Here is a 20319-nt window from a genome sequence, read left to right on the forward strand (position 1 = left end):
AATACAAAGAAAATCATTGAAGATTTATTTCAAATTACCTTCAACGGCGCTCGATCGTCAATTTTCATGAAAATATTAATCGTCGTTTTATTGACAAGAAGTCGCACATTTTAGCATACATAATCGAATGCGATACATGAGGCAAATAGTGTTCGGCCTCCAAGAAGAGCTCTTGAGCATTCGTAGTTCAATGACCCAATTAAAAGCAAACATCGAGCGCTACTTTCAGCGCGTCTCCTTGTCCACCGCGGGAGGTGATCTTGCCAGGAAATGTGTCGCTCGGCGTAACACTGACCAGAATGCGCGCCAGAGGAAGCTTCTAATCAGAACGCAGCGACGCCCGCCACTTTTCCGCCGATCCGCTTTGCCGCGCGCGAAGCCAGTAGCGCCAATTAGCATTTTGTGGTCGCGGGACTGCGAAGTTCTCGTGGACAAAACGTCGGCGCGGCGAACAAAAAGCTCGACGCAAGAGAGGATAAAATAGACTAAAATCTGTACACCATACTTCTAAATCTCATTTAACTTTGCATTCTTTGACACTTCACGTACTTTCTCAAGTGTGTAAAAAAAATGCATTTTACATTTCTTAGACTGCTTTTTAGAAAGATCGTAATTTTGGGAATCTAAAGAAGCTGAAGTGTGGTTATAAAATAAGCATTTCAATGTGTTTCAAAATGCGAGTGTATCAATACGTTTGTTTATACTGTTTTTACTCAAAACAGTAAAATCAGAGGAAATGCCTTGTATTGTTCAATTTTTGAGGTTATGTTTGACTTTAAAGCGTTTTTCATTTCGTTCTTCATTGAATTGATTTGATTTGAGCTTGAAAGAACTCAGCAATAGATGCCATTTAGTCGCTGAATTTGACTTAAGTTAGTTGCATAACCTAGAAAAGCATTATCAAGACGATCAAGGCATTGAAAATTGAGGATTGAATATTTAAACACTTCTAGTCCTTTATTCTTCCGATGAGGCGTACACCATTTCCGCTCATATTCGATCAATTGATCCCCCTTGGCTCAATATTGACTAATTTATGGACTCGGTGACATTGATTGGGAGCAGATAAATCCATCTTTCTCACAAAAACGAGCATAATGCGGCGCGTGGGCGAAGTCACTGCAAATCCACGTGATCCGCATTGCATAAGATCACAGTGAAGATCACTTTCTAGCGCGCGCGCGCGTCTTATCACTGGCCGAGACGCGGAATGGAATCAATCAGGGAGACAAAGTTCACGTTTTGACTGGGTCTGCGTGTGCGTTTTCCTCCAGCGAGACGCTTTTTTCTCTCTCCATTCGCCCAGACCAGTCTGTGATTTCACCCAATCAACCTACTTCGCTGGTAATCCCACCGAATTGTATCGGGGCCGCGGCGTTGTATAATTGAAAAATCTTTGTACTCTCTGATATGGAGGAAGTCGGTGAAACTCCGGTTTAAACTCCATGAGCCATTTCAGGCGCACTTATTGAATAATCCCGCCGCACTATGAATGCCCTCACGTCGCCAAATTGTCCCACTCATGATGGGCGAACGCACAAGAAACTCCGCGCTTTCGTCATCGCACTTCCTCAATTAATTGTGCATCGCGATAAAAAGTCCGCCTCCAGGACCTTCAAGTGCGCATCGATTGTAATCTCGACAGCTGAAAAATGGCCTCTTCAATGATTTCATGCCCAGGGTTTGACGCATTGCCAAAAGCGGATTTGAGGTTTTCATGGTTTCCCGGAATGTGTGAAGAAATACCCAAGTTAGGAGATCAAATTCATTGTCTTCTGCTGATCTTAGTGCAATAATTCTTAACGTAATGTATTACGACGCCCAGAGTGAATGTTAACCATGCTAAAAGACATTCTTTTACAAGAAATTGCTACAAATTTGAGCGAAAAACACAATTTTGTGCTTAAACAATTGTGCACTTTGAAAAAAACGCATGCAAATCAAGGAAATGAAGTGTGAAAATGCTCTGTTGTTTTGCAAACTTCGGTTCGCTGAATTTATTTGTGCGCATTGAAGTTATATGATTTTTGGGAATCTTTGGCAATCATAATGTTTGAGTAAAACAAGATTAATCGTTAACGTAATAACAATAATATGGATGATAAATCTTAATGCTTTAAATATAGTTTTATGGCTATTTGAGTGTTATACAATTAATAAACATTAATCATTCTGGTTGATTCTTGTGCTTTTACTCATTAAAGACAGTAAATTCAAAGATTTTAAATATTCAGGGAATTTCTTTGAACTTAAAACATATAGAAATATTTGGAAATCCAAGAAAAGAGTGCAAAATCTGTGCAAAATAAGATATATTTTCGAGACATGCATAAAGAATGCTATTCACATAACTTTAAACTCACGGACATTCAAAGGCATTTTAATTTTAAACTTGTGCAACTGAGGGACAACATTAGATTTTGCCAATCATTTTCTGTGACAAAAAACACACACACTTTTCTTCCTTCGCAAAGTCGCTGAATATGAATATATCGGAATAAGAAATTCTACTGCTTTGATCTAATGGGTTAATCAATTCCTTGGATTCTATGTAAAATATGTTAATTTGCACTTTTGACTTTGCGATTCTCCCTTACAAAGTTGCTACATTTTTTTCTGCCCCGTTCCGAGAAATTTCCCAAGCAAATTTGTATTCAAAATTCATTAATTAATCGTCTAATTACATTTGCATTCGTATGTTTCCGCGTATATTGATTTAAAAGTGCGCAAATGCGGAAAATAACCATTACGTCAAACCCAAGATGACTTTTTCTCATTTCACTTACGTGCAAATGTGTCATCCAGGCTCGTTAGTTGCCTTTTGCAGAGGGAGAAAGAGTGCCAAAGGTCGAGAATCGAGAACACCATTTGAGCAGCGCTGGTGCTCAGCGTAGTCTTATTTTAAGAGAAAAGCGCCTCGGCTAAGCTTCGAGCTCAAAATGTACATTCACAGCTTTTTATTTGAAATTTCCGCAAAGAGACAAAGTGTGGCGATGAGAGTCATTATTCCTCCTCGGTCAGTTCCAGCTTCTTCTTGGGGTACGGGCAGTCTGCCATGTACGCCTTGAGCTCCACACACTCGGGCTTGTCCTTCTGGAAGATCTTTTCCGGGCAGTTCTGGTACAGCTCCTTCATGAAGCAGCCCATCAGGAAGCCGAATTTGGGATTGCAGACGCGATCGTCGGGATTCAGTGGCGGCATAGACATGATCTTCTCGAACTCGTCGGTTTTTGACTCGGCTTCGGCCAAGCACTTCTCGGCCATCTTTTCCAGCACAGGCTCCCAATCTGCCGCCGCGTCGCCGGCAGCCTCCTTCATCATACTCTTCATCTTGCCCGCGTCAATGTGGCCGTCCACAATGGCGCCCGTGGAGTTCATCACGCACTCAGAGACGCACTGCAAGACGAAGAATTATTAGCGACTATAGTTGGAAAAAACCCGCTTTCCACACTTCATGGAACTGATAACGAGACTCTTCTGTGTGCCGCAAACTGGCCACTAAGAGATTTTCTTTATGCTACCGAAAATTCAACAATATTCTGCCAAGTATTTTGGTTCAAGTCAATTTTTCATTGCAATTCTAGACACAGGGCTCTACTCACGCATCCTCTCTCAGGACCTCCGGACTGAACAGCCTCCAGATTCCTGTGCGACTGCTTGCCAAACTGCTCTACGCACTTGTGGAAGTTTTCATCATTGATGGGACGCGGGAAGTGGCAGCATTCCTTGGGATTCTGCCCGGAGAAAGCAAACAAATTACCTTCAATTTTCACAGAAATAAAAATATTTCAGGGCAATCTTACAGCTTTATTAGGCGGAACACAGTCCTTTCCATCGACGTTTGTGGCCTGTGGAGGATTTTTAGAATGTTTAATAATAATTACAGGCACATTTCCATCTGAATCACTCACATTGCACGCCAAAGCCACAATCACGAAGCCGATCACAAGATATTTCTGCATTTCCACTGTATTTCACAACACTCTTCTGCACAATTCTCTCCAATCTGCCCAATGGATCGCTTTTATAACACAGAAATTCAATGTCAGGCTTTTTTCCCATTTCCCCAGGGCCATGGTAAAAAGGTAATTTTGTCAAATACCAACAGACAAATTTGATTATTTTTCGGCAAATTAAAATAATACGCAGAATTGCAGAAATATTGCTCGCGATGAGTGATCATCGCCATAAACAAACTCATTGAAAAATCTTCCCTCCTCGAGTATTTGCTGAAAATGTTAGGCTTCGATCCTTTGTTCTGTAACGTGACAACTCATCATTTTATTTCAGACTATTTTTCAGTGGAAAATTGTCGGAAATTGCTCATAACACGACATTTCCGTCCAGTAAAAAACGCCAATGATCGCTTTTTCCGTCTCTGACGGTTTCAGTCATTTATTTCATGTTATTTTTGATAATATTGTAAGCTTTTGGACTTTTTGAGGACTATTATAAAATATTGAGCTTGAAATATGTTAATGAAATGTCAGGAATTTTGTGAGAAAATTTGTGAATTTTCACAAAAAGCATTCAAGTTCAGCAAGATGAAAAATTTTCAATTAAAGTAATGATAAAAATTACAATTAAAATTCATTTTACTGGTGAATTCATTGAAAATTCATGGAAATTCGAGGTGTGGCGGAAAATTCTCAGTCATTGCGAGTATAACAGAAATCATTCAAACGTGCTTTCGCAGACTTATTCCGCCAGAGGCGCTGCGTCTCATCGATTCGTCATCGCGCGCGCTTCATCGACTTGTCAGTGTGACACGGAAACGGCAGTCGCGTTTTTGAGGTTTAGCAAATTTGCTGGAATTCCTTTCAGAAATCCCACATTGCAGGGTGTGAAATCGGTGAAAATGGCAGATCTGGATGATTTCTTTGCCAAGAAGGACAAGAAGAAGTCGAAAGTGAAGAAATTCACCACGGCGGACGACCTCGTGAAGAAACTCGAGGACACGTCAAAGAAGCTGGACACGAAGCCCAAGACTCGTGCGCCCGGCAACGAGGAGGAGTTCAGCAGTCAAGATAGGGTGAGTGTGGGGCGCTACGGGGCGTCGGGATTGCGTGGCTAATGGGTGATGTTCTGGGCAGGAGGACGAGTGGAAGGACTTCGAGGAGGAGCGGAAGGACTACTCAGGACTGAAGCTCGGCCAGCTGACGCTCAGCGAAGAAGAGCACAACGTGGACGGCGAGCAGGGCTCCGAGGCGCAGCACGACACAGAGGGCAACGCCGAGGCCAGCGATCGCAAAACGGGACCTTGGAAGGCCGTGAAGGAGGGCGCCGCTCCGCCGCCGCCACCCAAGGAGGTGGTCACGCAGCCCGCAGAGCCCAAAATCTACAGACCGCCGGCTCTCCAGAGCGCCGTGAGTAGCCCCGGAGGCAAATGAGCCCCAAATCAAGTGCATTTCGCCCTCAAATCCGAAGAAAGTTCCGCCGAGAACCGTTTTCCTTGACTGAAATCATGATTTTTCAACTAGATTATCCCTTTTTCCGGTGAAAAATGGTCTGAACATTCAATCCTTTCTTAGAAATACTCAAATTCAAAGGACAAAGTATGACTTTTCAGGTAGAAAAGTGGTTAAGATTGATTTATCCCCTGATTTCAGTCACAATTCTTAGGCAGATTCTAGATTTCAGGCTTAATTTCAGCCCATTTTGATTTGAAAACAAGTATTTTTGGGAAATAAGATTGGAAAATTCCTAATTTGCACGCGATATTTTGGAATATTGAGAAAATTGCTTTCTTAAGCTTTTAGCATACTTCAGAATTTTGTTAGCATGACAGAATGACTTAATTTAAGTCGAAAATAAGACGTAAGTTTAGGCATTGACTTTGATTTGCATTAGTTTCGAGACTTGTCTTGGGAAAATCACTTCAAGAACACCCTTTTCTTTTGTCACCATCACTTTATTTCCCTAATGACTGTCTTTGCAGCTGGCCAAGGTGAAGTTGCGCGAAATGGGAAGCCGCGTGGCGCCGGACATCTCGAGTGAAGAGTACTTCCCGTCGCTCGGCGCCGCCCCGCCCAAGCCAGAAGCGCCCAAGAAGAAGCTGGACCCCGGCTTCGAGGAAGTGAAGCACGGCAGCCGGTCTGCGCGGCCGTCGGAAGTGGCCAAGAGTTCGCCCGTGACTATAGGAAATCGTTTCCACTCCCTGGCTGGAGATGCTAGCTAGAATCTTATGACAATTTGCAAGTAAGTCGCGCGCGCGACGCAGCTCTAGGTCACTGTCTAACCGTGCCTTTGCAGATTTACAATGATTTTCCCGAAGGCGCTTCGTCATTGCATAGAGACAGACACTATTATATCACAGAGAAACTGATAGAGTAATCGTTGAGACCCGAGAGAGAGCCTAAAGTGATCCTGCGAAGCGACAATTGCATCCTACTTTCGAGATTCAACAGTTGAAACACTAAAAAACTAATTATAAAGAAGATTTGATAGAGAAATTCCTGAATTCAAGGGCACACAAAGGGCTGCAGAGAAATTTATAGATAGGAATGAGAAATGAAGGCATAAATACAATTCAAAGTGGTGTGTGGTGTATAATGGAACTACTAAACAGCAAATTGAATGAAAAAAAATATATTGAATAAAATATCGTGATATATTTGGGAAAAATCACTTCAGCTCTGCATTTATCAAAAAAAAAAAGAAAATTCTCTCTAAATGCTGATTAAACGCCTATGAGTTTTATCCACTCTTTCTCTTTCCCTCTCGTTGCTTCTGCCATTTGGAAGGTATCAGCAGCCTAATTGCCTCAAAGGTTGTCTCCAGAGTGACTTCAGTAATTACTGTAATTCCTTCGCAAGACAGGTAATTTGTCTCACAAAGGCTAAATCGTCCCTGGAATTGAGAGATCTCGCTTCGAAGGGTTTTTGGGCAGTTCTACAAACTTGCAGAGTATTTAAGTACCTTTCATTTGAACCCAAGGTATGCAGAAATGGTCAATTAGACGAAAAGATAAGGGCAAAAATCTAGACAAAGGCTTCTCGAGAAGAACTTAGTATTTTCCCGCCAACAGCCTTAATGTCAGTGACCGCGGGTAGAGGCGCGCTAGTCGGACTTCTTCAACGATGAATTTGTGCCTCGGCTAATCGAAATGACCGTTAACGGTGAAACACGAAACATGATTGGGAAATTCTCTTAAAACTCAATTTCCCATACAATATTGCGACTTGTTGAACATAAAATAGTGTTTAAAAGAATCTTAGCTTTATCAGAAATTTATCTATGGAAAAGCATACCAAGTTAAACACGGACTTAATTATGATTCATTGATGAATTTCAAAACATATTTGTGAAAAGAAAAACGTAATAACGTTATAATTTTAAAGTTTTCTTCCACACTCTTTATGTATTCCAGGCTTATATTAATGTAAAAAAAAACAATTCGTGCATAAAAGGGATCATTTGTTTATTTCGATGAGTGGTATTTAGATAAGAAACTATGTAAGAAAGAGCCTCACAAGCGGAATTCGATCTTTTGCATATGAGAATGCTGACAACGCTGCTAATTAATAACTTTATCTAAGGGTTAATGAAGCAATTCACAGAACAACAGTGGGAATTGTTGATATTGAAGCTGTGTTGCCATCTCTAATGGGTTAACGACACTTGACGCACAAAGAAATCCACACATAAATGGCATAGAAACGAAATTTTTTGTTTGCGTGACCCAATTTCTGCCCTTCCGACGAGCGTCCTTTTCGACGCACTTTTCTGCGAGACGCATTTCTGCGCACAGGGACGCTCCTGGGCGACCGCAAGTCGCCAGTCGGGTCGGAGCCGCTGATCAACAGGTGCGTTCGTGGTTGTGAAGCGTGCGTTTGTGTGCGATTGTTTGGGATTTTGCGTGCGCGGGAAAACTCTCGATCTCGCTCGTCGCCGTTCAGGCCGTTTGTTTGGTTTAGTGCGGCGTCGACAGCGTGCTTGACTGGAAGTCAACTCTGTGAGTGCCTTGTAAAGTGTGTTTTGGGAATCGCAGGTAATTTGGTATCGACAGTTCCGTCCTGTGACGTGGCTTTTGTACTCGTTGTGCTCCATTCATCGCATTGCTTGTGACCTTCCATCCGCATCATCATTGAAGCGTCTTTTTTGCGCGCGCGTTCTTGCTGCCATTTGGCGCCCACAAGTTGCTCTCATCGCATTTTGTCCATCTCCAGAGCCGCACAACATGACTCACGACGCGCGTCCAGAGTCGCGGAATTTCAGGGCACGCCCTAGAAGAAATCCCTCTTTCGCCAGCAATTCCATGGATTCACGAGGAAGCAAAAAGACACACTGGCAAACCGGTTTGTGTCGTCGCGAGAATATCAATTTGAGAGTCTTTTGAGCCTTTTGAGTGTGTGTTCCAATGAAAGGAAAAACCAATCGAGAGAGAAGTTGAGGCATTTTTCCCGCACGCGGAATTGCGTTGAAATGTAACAAAAACGAGAGATGGTAATCGAGTATCACATTTAAATAGCTAATCATTGCGTGCTTTTAGCCATTTCAATTCACACGAGACACAATTAGACATCGATTTTTACACTCCTTCGCGTGATATTGAAGACGCAGCGCGCGGATTGATTGTCTGCTCGAGACGACACGTGAAATTTGATCTCTGATTTTTCGCAAGACAAAAGTAAGTTTTTCCACTCATTTTCTCCACACTAACGCACATTAGTTAGATGGATTGTAGTTGCTTTTTCTGGGTGATGGTAAATATCACAGGAATGTGTAGAAGAGCGACGTCTCTTTAGGTCAACTAACAAATTTTATGGGCGTTTGCTGATGATTTACAAGTTCAAAATCAAGCGCATAAAGAGACCAAAATAAAGGGCAATTAGGGAAGTCAATGTCACTCAGTGAGATCACTTCTTTTGCAGAGCGGGATTAATTAATTTGGAAACAACTGGCGAAGTGTGCTCGTAAAAAAAACTGTGAGATGCTCTGAAGGCCACAGCTTTCGTCTGATTTATAGCCGAAACACTTCGCATTCCGAATCGCCCTCAGAAATCCCGCTCATCACATAAGCCAATCTTGCTCTCTGGCCACTTTATGGCTGACTGAGTGAGTGAGTTTAATTGACTGAGTTGTAAGACGTGACCAAAGAGCCAAAGCACTGACAAAGTGCAACAAACTTGCGTGATTTTGCCGGGAAAACACTTCTTGTTCAGCAAGATCAGCACAATTCAAGGCAGAATTATTGTAATAAATAGTTGTGCTGAGGATAATCTAAACATTCTCGAAAAGCTAGAAGAGAGAATAGGAGCTAAAATTAGACGTCAATGTGATCCTCTTCATCTCAGGATGATATCACTTTGGCGAGGCGCCAAAACATGTAAAATTCCCGCCCACGCGCAATTTGAGGGCTTGAGAACTTGTAACCATAGCAAACTTCTGGCTTGGACAAACACTTTGGGTGTGTCTCGCTGTGTTTCACTCACCCCAAACGCCACACCTGGCTTGAGAGAATGTTCACCCTCGCTCTCGTTGCAGGTGTGGAAAAATGCCGCTGCTGAACTTTTGCTGCTGCTGCTGCAGTCTGCGCACGGGAGGCGTGATCCTGGGCGCTCTGGGCATCATCCGGTCGCTCTTGGGCATCGCCATCTCGGCCCTGGTCCTCATCTCTCTCGACCAGGTCATCAGCATGAGCAAGGAGGAGGGCAAGACACTGATCGACGAGAAGAGGAATGAGTTTGGCAATAATTTCACTCTCACGTCTGATGACTTTAACGACACTGCCGACATTATGCATCTGGTGTTCAAGATCATCCTCGGCATCTTCCTGGTTGTATGCATCGTGGACTTAGTCTGTGCCGTTCTCCTGATTATCGCCAGCAAGAAGGACCGTAAAGAGTTCGTCTTGCCTTACTTGATCACTGACGGCATTGGAATCATTCTTACCACACTTTTCTTCGTGCTGTCAGCTTTCAATAGCCAGAATCCTGTCCAAGGAATTCTCTCGGCGCTCATCAGTTTCGGTGAGGAACGCAGAAAAATAGAAATCTTAATTAATTTACAATGCAGAGAGTCAGATTTGAACTCACTCAAGTGAGTTTGAGTATAAATTACTACCGTTGAACCTGAAAAATACTTTCCTTTTCCTTCTGAAGCACAAACTTCGGTGGAAATGTTTCACAAAACACCAATTATAGATTTTTCCTGCATTTCTAATGCAGGGAATTATTTTATGAGCTGAAATATCATCCGGAAATATGTATTGAATATCTTTGCAGGAATCGCTGGTTACTTGTGGCTCTGCGTCCTTTCTCTTTATCAGTTGCTGAAGGAGCAGGAGCGCCCGCCGGCCGTGATCCGCACCGCCTATCCAGAGCAGCAGGCAGTTTACTCGTCAATGGCCTAGGCGAGCCTCAGCTGCACAGCCTCGAAACATTAACCATTAGTACTTAAGAAGAACAATGCTTGATGATATTATTTTGCAGTTCTAATTGCACTTTGTATGCTTTAATCCCAGTGAGATTAAGTTTTTATTTTGGTGATTTTCTGTTCTCAATTATATATTTTTTTAATGTCTACACAGATTGTAGAACTGTATTGTGGAGTTCCAGTGGAAATACAGTTGATGAGCTACAGTGTGACGCACATTTATATCTTGTCTGATGTATTGTGACATGTTAAGGTCATATTACAGAGATATTTATTTAACCGATCTTGCAGAATGTTCCATTCGGCAAGAATTATCTCTCACTCTCCACTATTTCCAGTTGTCGGGCAACTTATGGTGTTTACAATTCATTGCGATAATGGAAGTGCGATCAATGCGATGGAGATTTGTGGGGAAATTGATGACAATACATATAAATAAACTAATTCTCTGCTTGATTTTTCCAGGAAAAAAGAACCCCCCAATAAATCATGGCGGTGATGCGAAAATGTTGCTTCTGCTGGAACTTGAGAATCGGCGGCATGGTTCTGGGCGTCTTCTCTGCCCTCTTCTCGCTGGCCACCATCGCCTACTGCATCTGGATGATTGTCGAGATGGAGATCCAGAACTGGCGTGGACGTCCAGTGGTGCAGAATTACTATCAGAAGCGACTGGAGGACGAGATCATCCTGTTCCGCCTCATTTCTGAGATCCTCCTCGGCATCGGGATCTTCGTCTACATCGCAATCTTCATCTCCAGCATCTGTCTCGTCGCGGGAGCAAAGAAAGTGAGCTAAATCTGCTGGGAAAGAGTCACATGGGAGGTTAAAACGTCTAAAACTTGCAACTTTCGCAGGAGAAACGAGGCCGAATTCTGCCCTACTTGATCTTCCAGTGGCTGGGCATCATCGGAACTGCCCTCTACTGCTTCTTCCACGGCTCCACGGCCGTCAAGGAGAACCGCGAGACCCAGGGAACAGTAGTAATCGTCGTTGGGTGTGTTTACATTGGTAATAGTGCTAATAATACTAATCAGCAGTCTATTTGCGGTGCCATTAACAGATTTCTTTGCAGTTCTCGCCTTCTACTTCTGGTTTTGCGTGCTGGCGCTCTACCAAACCATCCGGGACAATCAGAGGCACAACCCACGTGTGCAAAGCCAGCCCGACAGACACGCTGCCTATTCTCCCGTTCAGTAATCTTAAGTGCATTTCTGCAGTATTCATTCGCATATTTAGCCAGTAGAGTACAAAATTTGTAAGAAATTGACAAAATAATCACTTTCCACTATGTCTTAACTTCTGATTATCATCATGGCTTTGGCCCAGGTTGTCTTCTCCTGAAAGTGCGGCAAATCCTTGGACAGAACGATGGCTCTCTTGAAAGATTTGCTCACATCCTCTCGAAGGTTTGGCATCTGGATGAACTCCAGCAAGAAATTGTAGATCTGCAGAAGAAAAAGTCTTCAAGCATAAGGAAAGAGTGTTCGGAAACTGATTTCTCACCTGTCCAGCATTGTCCTTCCACTGATTCCGCTCCAGGAGAGACGTCAAACCCTGTGGAAAGGCATCCATCGTCTCACAGCGATCATAAGTCACAATAATCCACTCCATGACGCTGTACTTCGACATGTGAACGATTGCATCGGTGAAGATGCTGCAGTAATTGTAGAAATCCTCCTCGTGCTCGTTCATGATCGCGAATTGCATGTCGGCCAGGATTTGCAGACACCAATTCACCACAGAAGCGTCCTCAACATCGAACTTTCCATAAGTGTCGCGCAATTTGCTGCGCAAGGCCTCGAAATCCGTCCACTGATTCGTACCGTTAAACTTCTCCGGTAGATCTGAGATGTGCTTGAGAATGGAGTTGAGGAACTTGATCTGCTTGTAGAATCCCGCCCATTGACAGCTCATGTGTCGCCGGACGGCGATGTTCGTGCTCATGGAGAAGTTCATGGCGAAGTTCAAGTGCTTCTCCTCTAAATGTCCAAAGAAGCGCTCGTAATCATGAATAAACTGTGAAAGGAGTCAGCGAAAAAATCAGCAAGATTACATATTTTTTCAGAGTCTAGAAAACTCACCTTTTGACTGCAAGTTGTCGACGTGCTCTCCATGAAAATCGTGCCCAGGAATGCAAGATCAGTCTCACTCAGGCTGGGAATCGCCTTTCGGATTCTATCGTGGACGGAATTGTCGCTATGATTCGAATTGACGAATTTCAGGCAGCGCAGAATGAACTTCATCAGCAGCGGATGATCGACGTTGGACAGCAATTTGGGCAATCTGTCGAATGCCGCTTCCATTTCCTGTCTGTCATCCGGCGTCTTCGGCTCGAATCCCTCCAGATAGTTGCAGAGGAATCGTTTGGCCGATCCCGAGATTGCGCTCTGATTGATTGCCAGGGCAACGCAATGCTGGCGAATCTCGAGGCAGCGATGGAAGATCTCATGCAAACAAGACCAATTGACGGGCGGTATGGGCTTTGGGAAGTCCTGCGCCAGCACTTTGACACACAGAACGAGATGAAAGTCATCGCTGGACGTGAGCTGCGCCTGCTGATGCACGAACTGCACGATCGGCCGAATGATGCTCTTTGGCGGAAGGGAAGACAGATTTTCTGGCTCTCCTTTTCCCGCCGGAACATTGTAAACTCCTCCACGATATTCCCGAATTTCCGTGCGGATGTGCTCAGCCACGAACTCCGCAGCGAAGTCTCTGGCCTTCTCGTCGATGTTCAGCAGCAATTCAAGCCAACACTCGCCCGGAATGTACGTCAAGGTGTCCAGAGGATTGACATCGGGACCCAATTTGGACTTTGGCAGCTTGAGATTGCGTCGAAACTGCTCAGGAACTTGCTTCACATTGATACTGTCCAAAGGGAAGTTCGTCATGGCTTTGAAGGCAAACTCTCGCACCTCCTTCATCTCCGGATTGAGAGCAATGCTCCACAGCTTGTCGTACACCTCCTTGGCCATGTTCACGTACTCTGGCGACGTGGCAGGATACTTTGGGAAGTCTCCAAAGAACTTGCACAGACTCTGTGTGACATTGGCGCGCTTTTCGAAGCGAAAGATGAAGCCCAGTGCCTTCCAGATCGCAACAATGCTGACGGTTTTGCTCTCGCACAGGAGAATTATCGTGTCCAGGACGATGCATATCACTTCTCCGTCGTCTGAAGAGCTGGAGGACTGATTGAGGACATCCGAGAGATGGGAGACCAAATCCTTTCCGTGCTGAGTGGGATTCTTCTCGCAAATCGCCTTGATGGCCTTCGCTCTGGCCATGTTCAGCTCCTTGTCTGGCTTGCCACGCACCTGCGACAGATGATCATAGAGATACTGATAAGTCCTGGCGTCGATCTGCCAGAGTCTCAAGTACAGCTTCAGGATGTCCGCGCTCAGGCTTCCCGTTTCATCAATAAACGCTCGGATAAGCTCGACAATGAGCTTCACATTCACTGTGAAGTGCGCGCACTCGACAATCCCACGCAAAAGCTCCAGTTTCAGAGCTTTGTCCGTGATCCGCTTCATCTCCAGCCGGAAAACCTGCAGGAACTTGATGGAAATGTCTTCATTTTCGCGGAGGATGTCCATCAACTCCTTCATCACCGCTGCCCAGTCCGGAACATCGAAGTACTCTTCGCGATGACACAAAAGCATTCCTCGGAAGACTTTGCTGGTAAACTTCACGACAGCCGGAATCTTAATGGCCTTCAGAGAGGAAATCGGAGTTGTGAGATCGTCAAAGTACTTCTCAAACAGCGCAAACTCGCCAATCCAGCGAGGCTCCTCCAAATCCACATAGAATCCCAGTGTTTTGTCCAGGATATTGGCGAACTTTCCATAGTCATAATCGACATCTTCCAATCTCATGATGTTCTTCTTCTGCTCGATGAACTCTTTGAGCATCTCAATGTCTTTCTTAGCGGCGCCGGACACGAGATTGTCCTGCGATCTGAGCATCAGGGAGTCCAGGAGCATGTGATGGATAAGAAATCCCTTCATATTCATCTTCACAACCAAAAGTGTCACGAGTTTCAGCAAATCTTCTACGTAAATTGATGAAATGTCCTCCAAGAGATCGATGAAGATCATCAAGAGGACGCCTTTGGGCACAATCGCAGCGATTTGCTCCATCTGCAGAATCCGATTGATGAGAGAGAAGCTAAATCTCGGGCAGAGACCTAATTTCAGCTGACTAGACAAGCTTCCGGCCAAGATAAGCAGCACTTGCGCCGTGATTTCCGTCTTCTTCTTGTGCATCACCACTTCCAGGGCGTCGCAGAGGAGCATATTCGTGACCAGGCTGGCCTTTTGACAGCTCATCCACATGAGACAGTCCTGGAAGAGTTGATTCATCTGCTGAAACTTGAAAGATTGCGTCACGAGCAGAAGCCAAATTTCCTTCACGCTGGGAATCTTATGTGCGTTCTTCAGGGCGTACAGGAAAACCGGTCTCAAGAATTCTGCGGCAGCATTTTGGACGCTGAAAAGCAACGGATTAACGGAATTATTCCTCTGCTTTGATCTTTAGGAAGATTCTATAGTTACTCTTTGTCCTGGTGGTTGAAGATCTCCTTGATTTTGGCGGTGATCTCGTGGCCATGCCCATGCTTGGCATTCAGTACGGCGATGAAGGGATGCTCCGGATGCTGCAGCCCATACGGGCAGCTGTACTTCCCCTTCCGGCACTGCGTCCGGAGCTCGATCAGGAGCAAATCACTGATGCCGTTCACCACAACCGCAAAGCGATGCCCTTCGGCGTTGGGCAGCATTGACAGCAGCATTGTGCGCACCTGTGCCAGCGGCAGGAGTTCCTTCTCAGCCAGCCTGACCAGGAGATGCGTCGCCTGAAGGCTCAAGAGTACATTTTCCGAGAGGCAGAGCGTCATAAGTGTCTCCACTTCCTGATCAGGACTCTGCTTCCCGGACGACTTCTGCTCTATCGCGCCCAACAGCTGGGAGAGCCATGAAGAAGTTTGGACAGTTGTCCTGAAGGATTGCACCTTAGACAGATCACTTTTCCCTGAGAACATTTTCCACGCACCGGGAATCAAAACACTTCCTATCACACTGAAGTTCTCAACGCAAAACACACGCTGCAAGAGTATTCGAATAGGCGGTCGCGCAGCATATGCTGCACGACACATTTAAAGCACCAACGGCGAATCACTGCCAGTGACTTTTATCCTTTCTCATGTCGGTTTACTTGTTCCACTTTGTAGTTTACTTGAAGAAATATGGCAAAATTGAATTACATTGCATGTCAAATGGAGCGGGAAAGTGGATTCCTACCCACACACGAAAGGCACGAAAGACATCGATCTCGGCGATTGGATTCTCCAATATTTGTGACTTGTATTTCCTCCACACCATGTGTCATGCTGTCCTGTGCATTATGTAGGGGGAGAACATTGCAGAGTTTATTCGCAAGAGACACTGTAAGTGGGGTTACTCAATGCAATGTCCTTTTCTGGGTGTCTTTGAAGTAACATTTGCTGAAAAGTACACTTCTTCAGTAACAATTTACACACCACAAGCGCAAATTTCTGGGGACAAAGCGGAATGTGATAATCTTTGTGTAAGCGAGAAATCGACTTGCTTTGAAATATGATAAAATAAACACTGAACAAGGCTCAAAACCATGTCACAGATGCAATACACTCTGTATAATTCTAAATCTAATCTGTCTCATTGAACAGTGCAGGAAAACGTAGTTGTGTTACACAAGGTGCATGCCTTTATGCTTTCTCTTATCTAACTTTCCACAGAAGTGAGCTGCAATAGGAAATCCCTTTGAATTTTCACAGACTGTCTCGAGCAAGTTTCATTGCGTCCAGTTCGTTTATTTGCGGTCAATCACTGCTGCTTCTTATCACTCAGCTCCCATTGATAACTCCTCAGCCAGTCATCGGTGTTACTTACATGTCCTGAGAACACTTGGTAAGTGGACACTAAGACGACCAATTGGTGTCGATTGCGAACGCAATCATCATAAGTTAATGCACTTTCTCGATTGCCAAATCGACAAAATCTTGTGCAATTTTGCGTGCAAAGATAAGCGCGGAAATAAGAAACATGTACCAACTGGTGTCAGAAGTGGGATATTTCTTTGGCAGAATTTTCGGCGTAAAATATATCAATTGATTGATACAAACATTACTCTGAAAAACACACTTTCCCATATAATTTTTACGTACAATTTAACCACAACTTTAAGAGAAATACTTCAATAATCTGTCCACACTGCAGTGCTTCAAATGTTGTGCGGCAAGACATTGAGTCTCGCGTCTGTGGTCAGAATTAATCCACCAGCCGTTGCTTTATTTATGGTGGGAATGATTTTCCTGATGGCCTGCAAAGTTTAGCTTTTAATTCTGCTGCGGAAGTTCTCAAATAGTCATTTAAAGTTTTTAAGTGCTTCCTTATCCACTAAAGCGACCCTCGCAAGGACGTGTCCATTCGACGTCCGCCGGGATGCCTTTCGTCCACCTGCGGGTCATTAATTAAATTCACCGAATGGCCACATAAAACATTTCCACAGTTGAATTATACGGAGTGGCTTCCTCTCCAACATTTATGATCTGTGAGCGCTGGGCAATAAAAGGGGAGGCGGCCAGCGGGCGAGGGTGAGTTCGGGCCCATCGGCATTTCCTCCCTCAAAATATTGTTTGTCACACGTTTCCCAAACATGTCAATAAACATCTCTCATCCTGTGCTTCCGGAAATTTTACACTTTTACGACCAATTACGATATTGCGAATCGCATTTTACAGCCACCCAAAATCGGGGGCTTTGTTCTGGCATTCGCCATTCAGCAGGGATACGTCAATTTAATTGCCGAAAATTCATTAATAAATGTGCGCTTTTTTGCTGCTGAGCAAGAGTAAAAATCATCTAAAGCCGCGCGTCTCATAAAATCTTTTGTGGCTTGACGAGCCATAAATTTATTCATCTCTCACGCTAATTGATGATTTAAATACACGACAATTTTCAGTAATGATGGCAGAATTTATTGTGTCTCTCGATGATTAAATTGGGAATGATGAATTTGTCATATAGAAATTTGTTTCCCCCCATTTAAATCCTCTCCTTTCACTTGAGGCTGAAAACGCAATCGCGGCTCATGGGCAGCTTACAGCACTTCAATTTGTCCAAAATTAATGAATATTCGCATAGAATTCCTCATTGACACTTTAAGCAATTAATTTCTTCACTCATTCCCACCATTAATTAAATCTTCGCGCACGCGGAGAATTATTTACCCCAGTCGGAAACGTCTCCATTGCAGACACTTTAAAGCTCTGCTTGGAGTACTGAATGTCCCAGAGTTTCTTATTTAATTCTGTCCATCATTTTCACAGAGATGTGACGTCGCGAGAAACTTTCTCCTTCTCGCGCGACTGGATTTCCTGAGAAAATCCATGGTAAATTGAATTATTCATCTCACCTCCAGAGGCCATTTGGTGAGCTCCTTGCGCGTGTTTGCAGTAAAAACAATCCCCCAAATGATTGCTATTTAATTCCATTTGAAGCTTTCATACTGAAAAATGACTCGCGCCCTTTTCGCCGCGCCGCACGGAAAAATTAACCATGCGAGCAAATCAATGAGATGAACTCACTCGAATGAGCGCCAAATTACATTGGTCACAGTTTATTTACAATGCCATTGTGAAATGATGATAAATCAAATTTTGCGAGTTTAATTTTTATCCGCTTTACTCAATTAATTTACGCGCGAATTTATTAGCTTAATGAGCTTTTTTTCACTCTGTGCGCCACAACTTGACTTTGTGCTCAACATATTCCTGATCTTCATCATACAAAATCTTCACAATCACTTATTACGCAAATGTTCTCTGCGATTTAATACATCGAGAGCTTTTGAGGAAACACAATGGTTTATCCCAATTTGACACTCGTGCAATTTAATTCCAAGGAAGAGCTCGTCAAGAGTCTCTTCTGATTGGGAAGTAGTTTAATAGAAATTTAAATTAATGATTGAGCGCAGCTGAGCTTTAATACACTCATGCCAGAGACGAAGGCTTTCCGGGAAGCTCGTGCTGAGGAAGCTTTCAAGAAATGCGTGGGAAAATGCTGTAAATTACCACGACTTTTACTGTGGTTTAATGCACTAGGATTAGAGATAAACCATGCGGCGCCACTTGACCCACCATTAAAGAGCGCTCACTCTCTTTGTCTAGACGATAAATTAAATTTCCGACAGAGCTTTCCCAAGATTGCAATGCGAGCGCTAGGTCAGTGATATATGGAGGAGCTCTTCAATTGTCCAGTTTAACTGATCAATTACACTTTTTGCTGACAAACGAATCGCACCCGAAAAGACTATTCTGCATATAAATTTCCCTCCGCTCTTAATTGCATGCGGGGAATTTTCGGTGCGACGTGGGAGGAAAATTGTAGCAATGAGACTGGCGTATGTGGACTTGGTGCTGGTGGAAATTACTTGAAATATATCCTCACAGCGCATTCAATAGTTTTGCCTTCGAAATGCGATGCTATTCAGTGTAATGAAATCTCATGTGCTGAAATTGCTTTTAATTCAATACAGAAGGAAAGTCTAGCAGTCATACTTCATTGTTAGATGAGGAATATATACATAATGTCAGAGTGGAGAAATTGAATTTGGTACACATTTTACCTTTCTGGCGATGAGACGCTCTCGCATTCGCAGAGAAACTCCCCAACCGCAAATTGTTGGATGTTTTCCCGTGTAGATAAAGAGTCACTTTTCATGCACTCTGCGGGCAATTTTATCAATTGCAACTTTGATCCTCCAGATGGATGGCAAAGTGCAATGATGGCTTCTTTTGTGGTGTGTTGCACAGGATATTCATCTTTGAAGTCTCTGTGCGAGGCAAAAAGCGGAGCATCGTTTTGTCCAGGCGATCCACTAATGGATGCTTTGAGCTTTCATCTATTGACGATGGTCTTCCTTTTTGTCCATCAAAACATTTCCCAATTTCCTCATTAGGCACCATTGGGAGGCCACTTATTGTTGCATAAATTCATTATGGGCGCATTGGCGACTCTGATAGAATGTCCGCAGCAAACAAAGGTAAGGCACAAATTGCTGTGCAAAACTACGACCGCGTCTAACACTGACACCGATAACAGGCTTTTGCGGTGGCCGCTTTTGGTGGTTTTCTGTTTTAAATTCAAATTCAGGGCTTCTATTTTAGTTCTTTGATGTGGTGCCCGACATTGTTGTGTGTTTAGTTTGTAGTGGGATGGGAGGAAAGGGAGAGAATGCCTCTCGTCTAATTGCAATTCATATTGTAATTAATTAATTTCACGTGTCAAACCTCACATGAGCCGCAAAAGGAAAAAGTACAATGCGCCGCAGAATACTTGTCACCCTTTTCGCCAGAGCGCCCAATTCGGTTTAGTGGAGCGGATATTTGGGGTTAATTAAATGAGAAATGCCCGCGCTCGTGCATGTGAAAAACGAATTGAAACTTTTAAAATTTGCCACGCAACATTTGAAATTCGAACCTGTCGAAGCTCATTTTCCCGCACAAAAGTTGCGAGGCAAAATCACATATTGCATGCATGCAATGTGTGTTGTCTGTTCACTCATACCTACAGAAATTGTCCCATTCAGACGCAATTATGAGACATTAATCATTAAGCATAAATGCCAGTCACACATTTCCATATATGCAACAGTATTAGCCAATCAATTACAATTTATTGACATGGTCAGTGTGCTTGCTCCTTGGCAATCAAATTGATTCACAAATAAATCATATCCCAAACAATATGAAAATATCTTTGCACCGCCTGACACGGACAAACTATCCAACTGACCGAGTGGAATTGAATTAAGACAGCGAGAATGGGGAGAAAATTGATTTCAGTTGCACTGAGAGCAACCGAAATATTGTCCCTTCACTTTCAGATGGCAGAAGGACAAAAAGGC

At 43.8% G+C, this 20319-nt stretch overlaps 4 protein-coding genes across 8 annotated transcripts; 2 read left to right on the forward strand and 2 right to left on the reverse strand.

Moving 5' to 3' along the window:
* Window positions 1-2952: 2952 nt before the first annotated feature.
* Window positions 2953-4051, reverse strand: LOC132259942 (general odorant-binding protein 66-like). The gene is made up of 4 exons (XM_059757780.1): window positions 3912-4051; window positions 3804-3848; window positions 3603-3734; window positions 2953-3396 (listed from the first exon to the last, which is right to left on the reverse strand). Exons 1-4 carry the CDS (start codon window positions 3960-3962, stop codon window positions 3004-3006), a joined length of 621 nt encoding a protein of 206 aa, XP_059613763.1. The 5' UTR covers window positions 3963-4051; the 3' UTR covers window positions 2953-3003.
* A 702-nt stretch (window positions 4052-4753) lies between these two features.
* Window positions 4754-6611, forward strand: LOC132259342 (protein CDV3 homolog). The gene is made up of 4 exons (XM_059756929.1): window positions 4754-5032; window positions 5094-5366; window positions 5939-6198; window positions 6253-6611. The coding sequence occupies exons 1-3, from the start codon at window positions 4859-4861 to the stop codon at window positions 6176-6178; spliced, it is 687 nt and encodes a 228-aa protein (XP_059612912.1). The 5' UTR covers window positions 4754-4858; the 3' UTR covers window positions 6179-6198; window positions 6253-6611.
* Window positions 6612-7840: 1229 nt separating this feature from the next.
* LOC132260195 (uncharacterized) lies at window positions 7841-11673 on the forward strand. 5 transcript variants are annotated; one of them, XR_009468352.1, is made up of 6 exons: window positions 7844-8426; window positions 8492-8629; window positions 9487-9971; window positions 10227-11163; window positions 11232-11385; window positions 11450-11673. XR_009468352.1 is itself a non-coding variant. In XM_059758166.1 (5 exons), the coding sequence occupies exons 3-5, from the start codon at window positions 10867-10869 to the stop codon at window positions 11572-11574; spliced, it is 576 nt and encodes a 191-aa protein (XP_059614149.1). In that variant the 5' UTR covers window positions 7854-7990; window positions 9487-9971; window positions 10227-10866; the 3' UTR covers window positions 11575-11673. The 5 variants fall into 5 exon arrangements, 2 of the variants coding, with proteins under 2 accessions (XP_059614151.1, XP_059614149.1); XR_009468350.1 differs by lacking the exon at window positions 8492-8629 and having other exon boundaries at window positions 7841-7990; XM_059758166.1 differs by lacking the exon at window positions 8492-8629 and having other exon boundaries at window positions 7854-7990.
* Window positions 11667-15421, reverse strand: LOC132260194 (focadhesin). The gene is made up of 4 exons (XM_059758165.1): window positions 14928-15421; window positions 12459-14862; window positions 11881-12393; window positions 11667-11822 (listed from the first exon to the last, which is right to left on the reverse strand). Exons 1-4 carry the CDS (start codon window positions 15410-15412, stop codon window positions 11670-11672), a joined length of 3555 nt encoding a protein of 1184 aa, XP_059614148.1. The 5' UTR covers window positions 15413-15421; the 3' UTR covers window positions 11667-11669.
* Between the last annotated feature and the right edge of the window lie 4898 nt (window positions 15422-20319).

Source organism: Phlebotomus argentipes, unplaced genomic scaffold (assembly GCF_947086385.1).
Source record: "Phlebotomus argentipes unplaced genomic scaffold, Phlebotomus argentipes genome assembly scaffold_18, whole genome shotgun sequence".
Lineage (NCBI taxonomy): Eukaryota > Metazoa > Arthropoda > Insecta > Diptera > Psychodidae > Phlebotomus > Phlebotomus argentipes.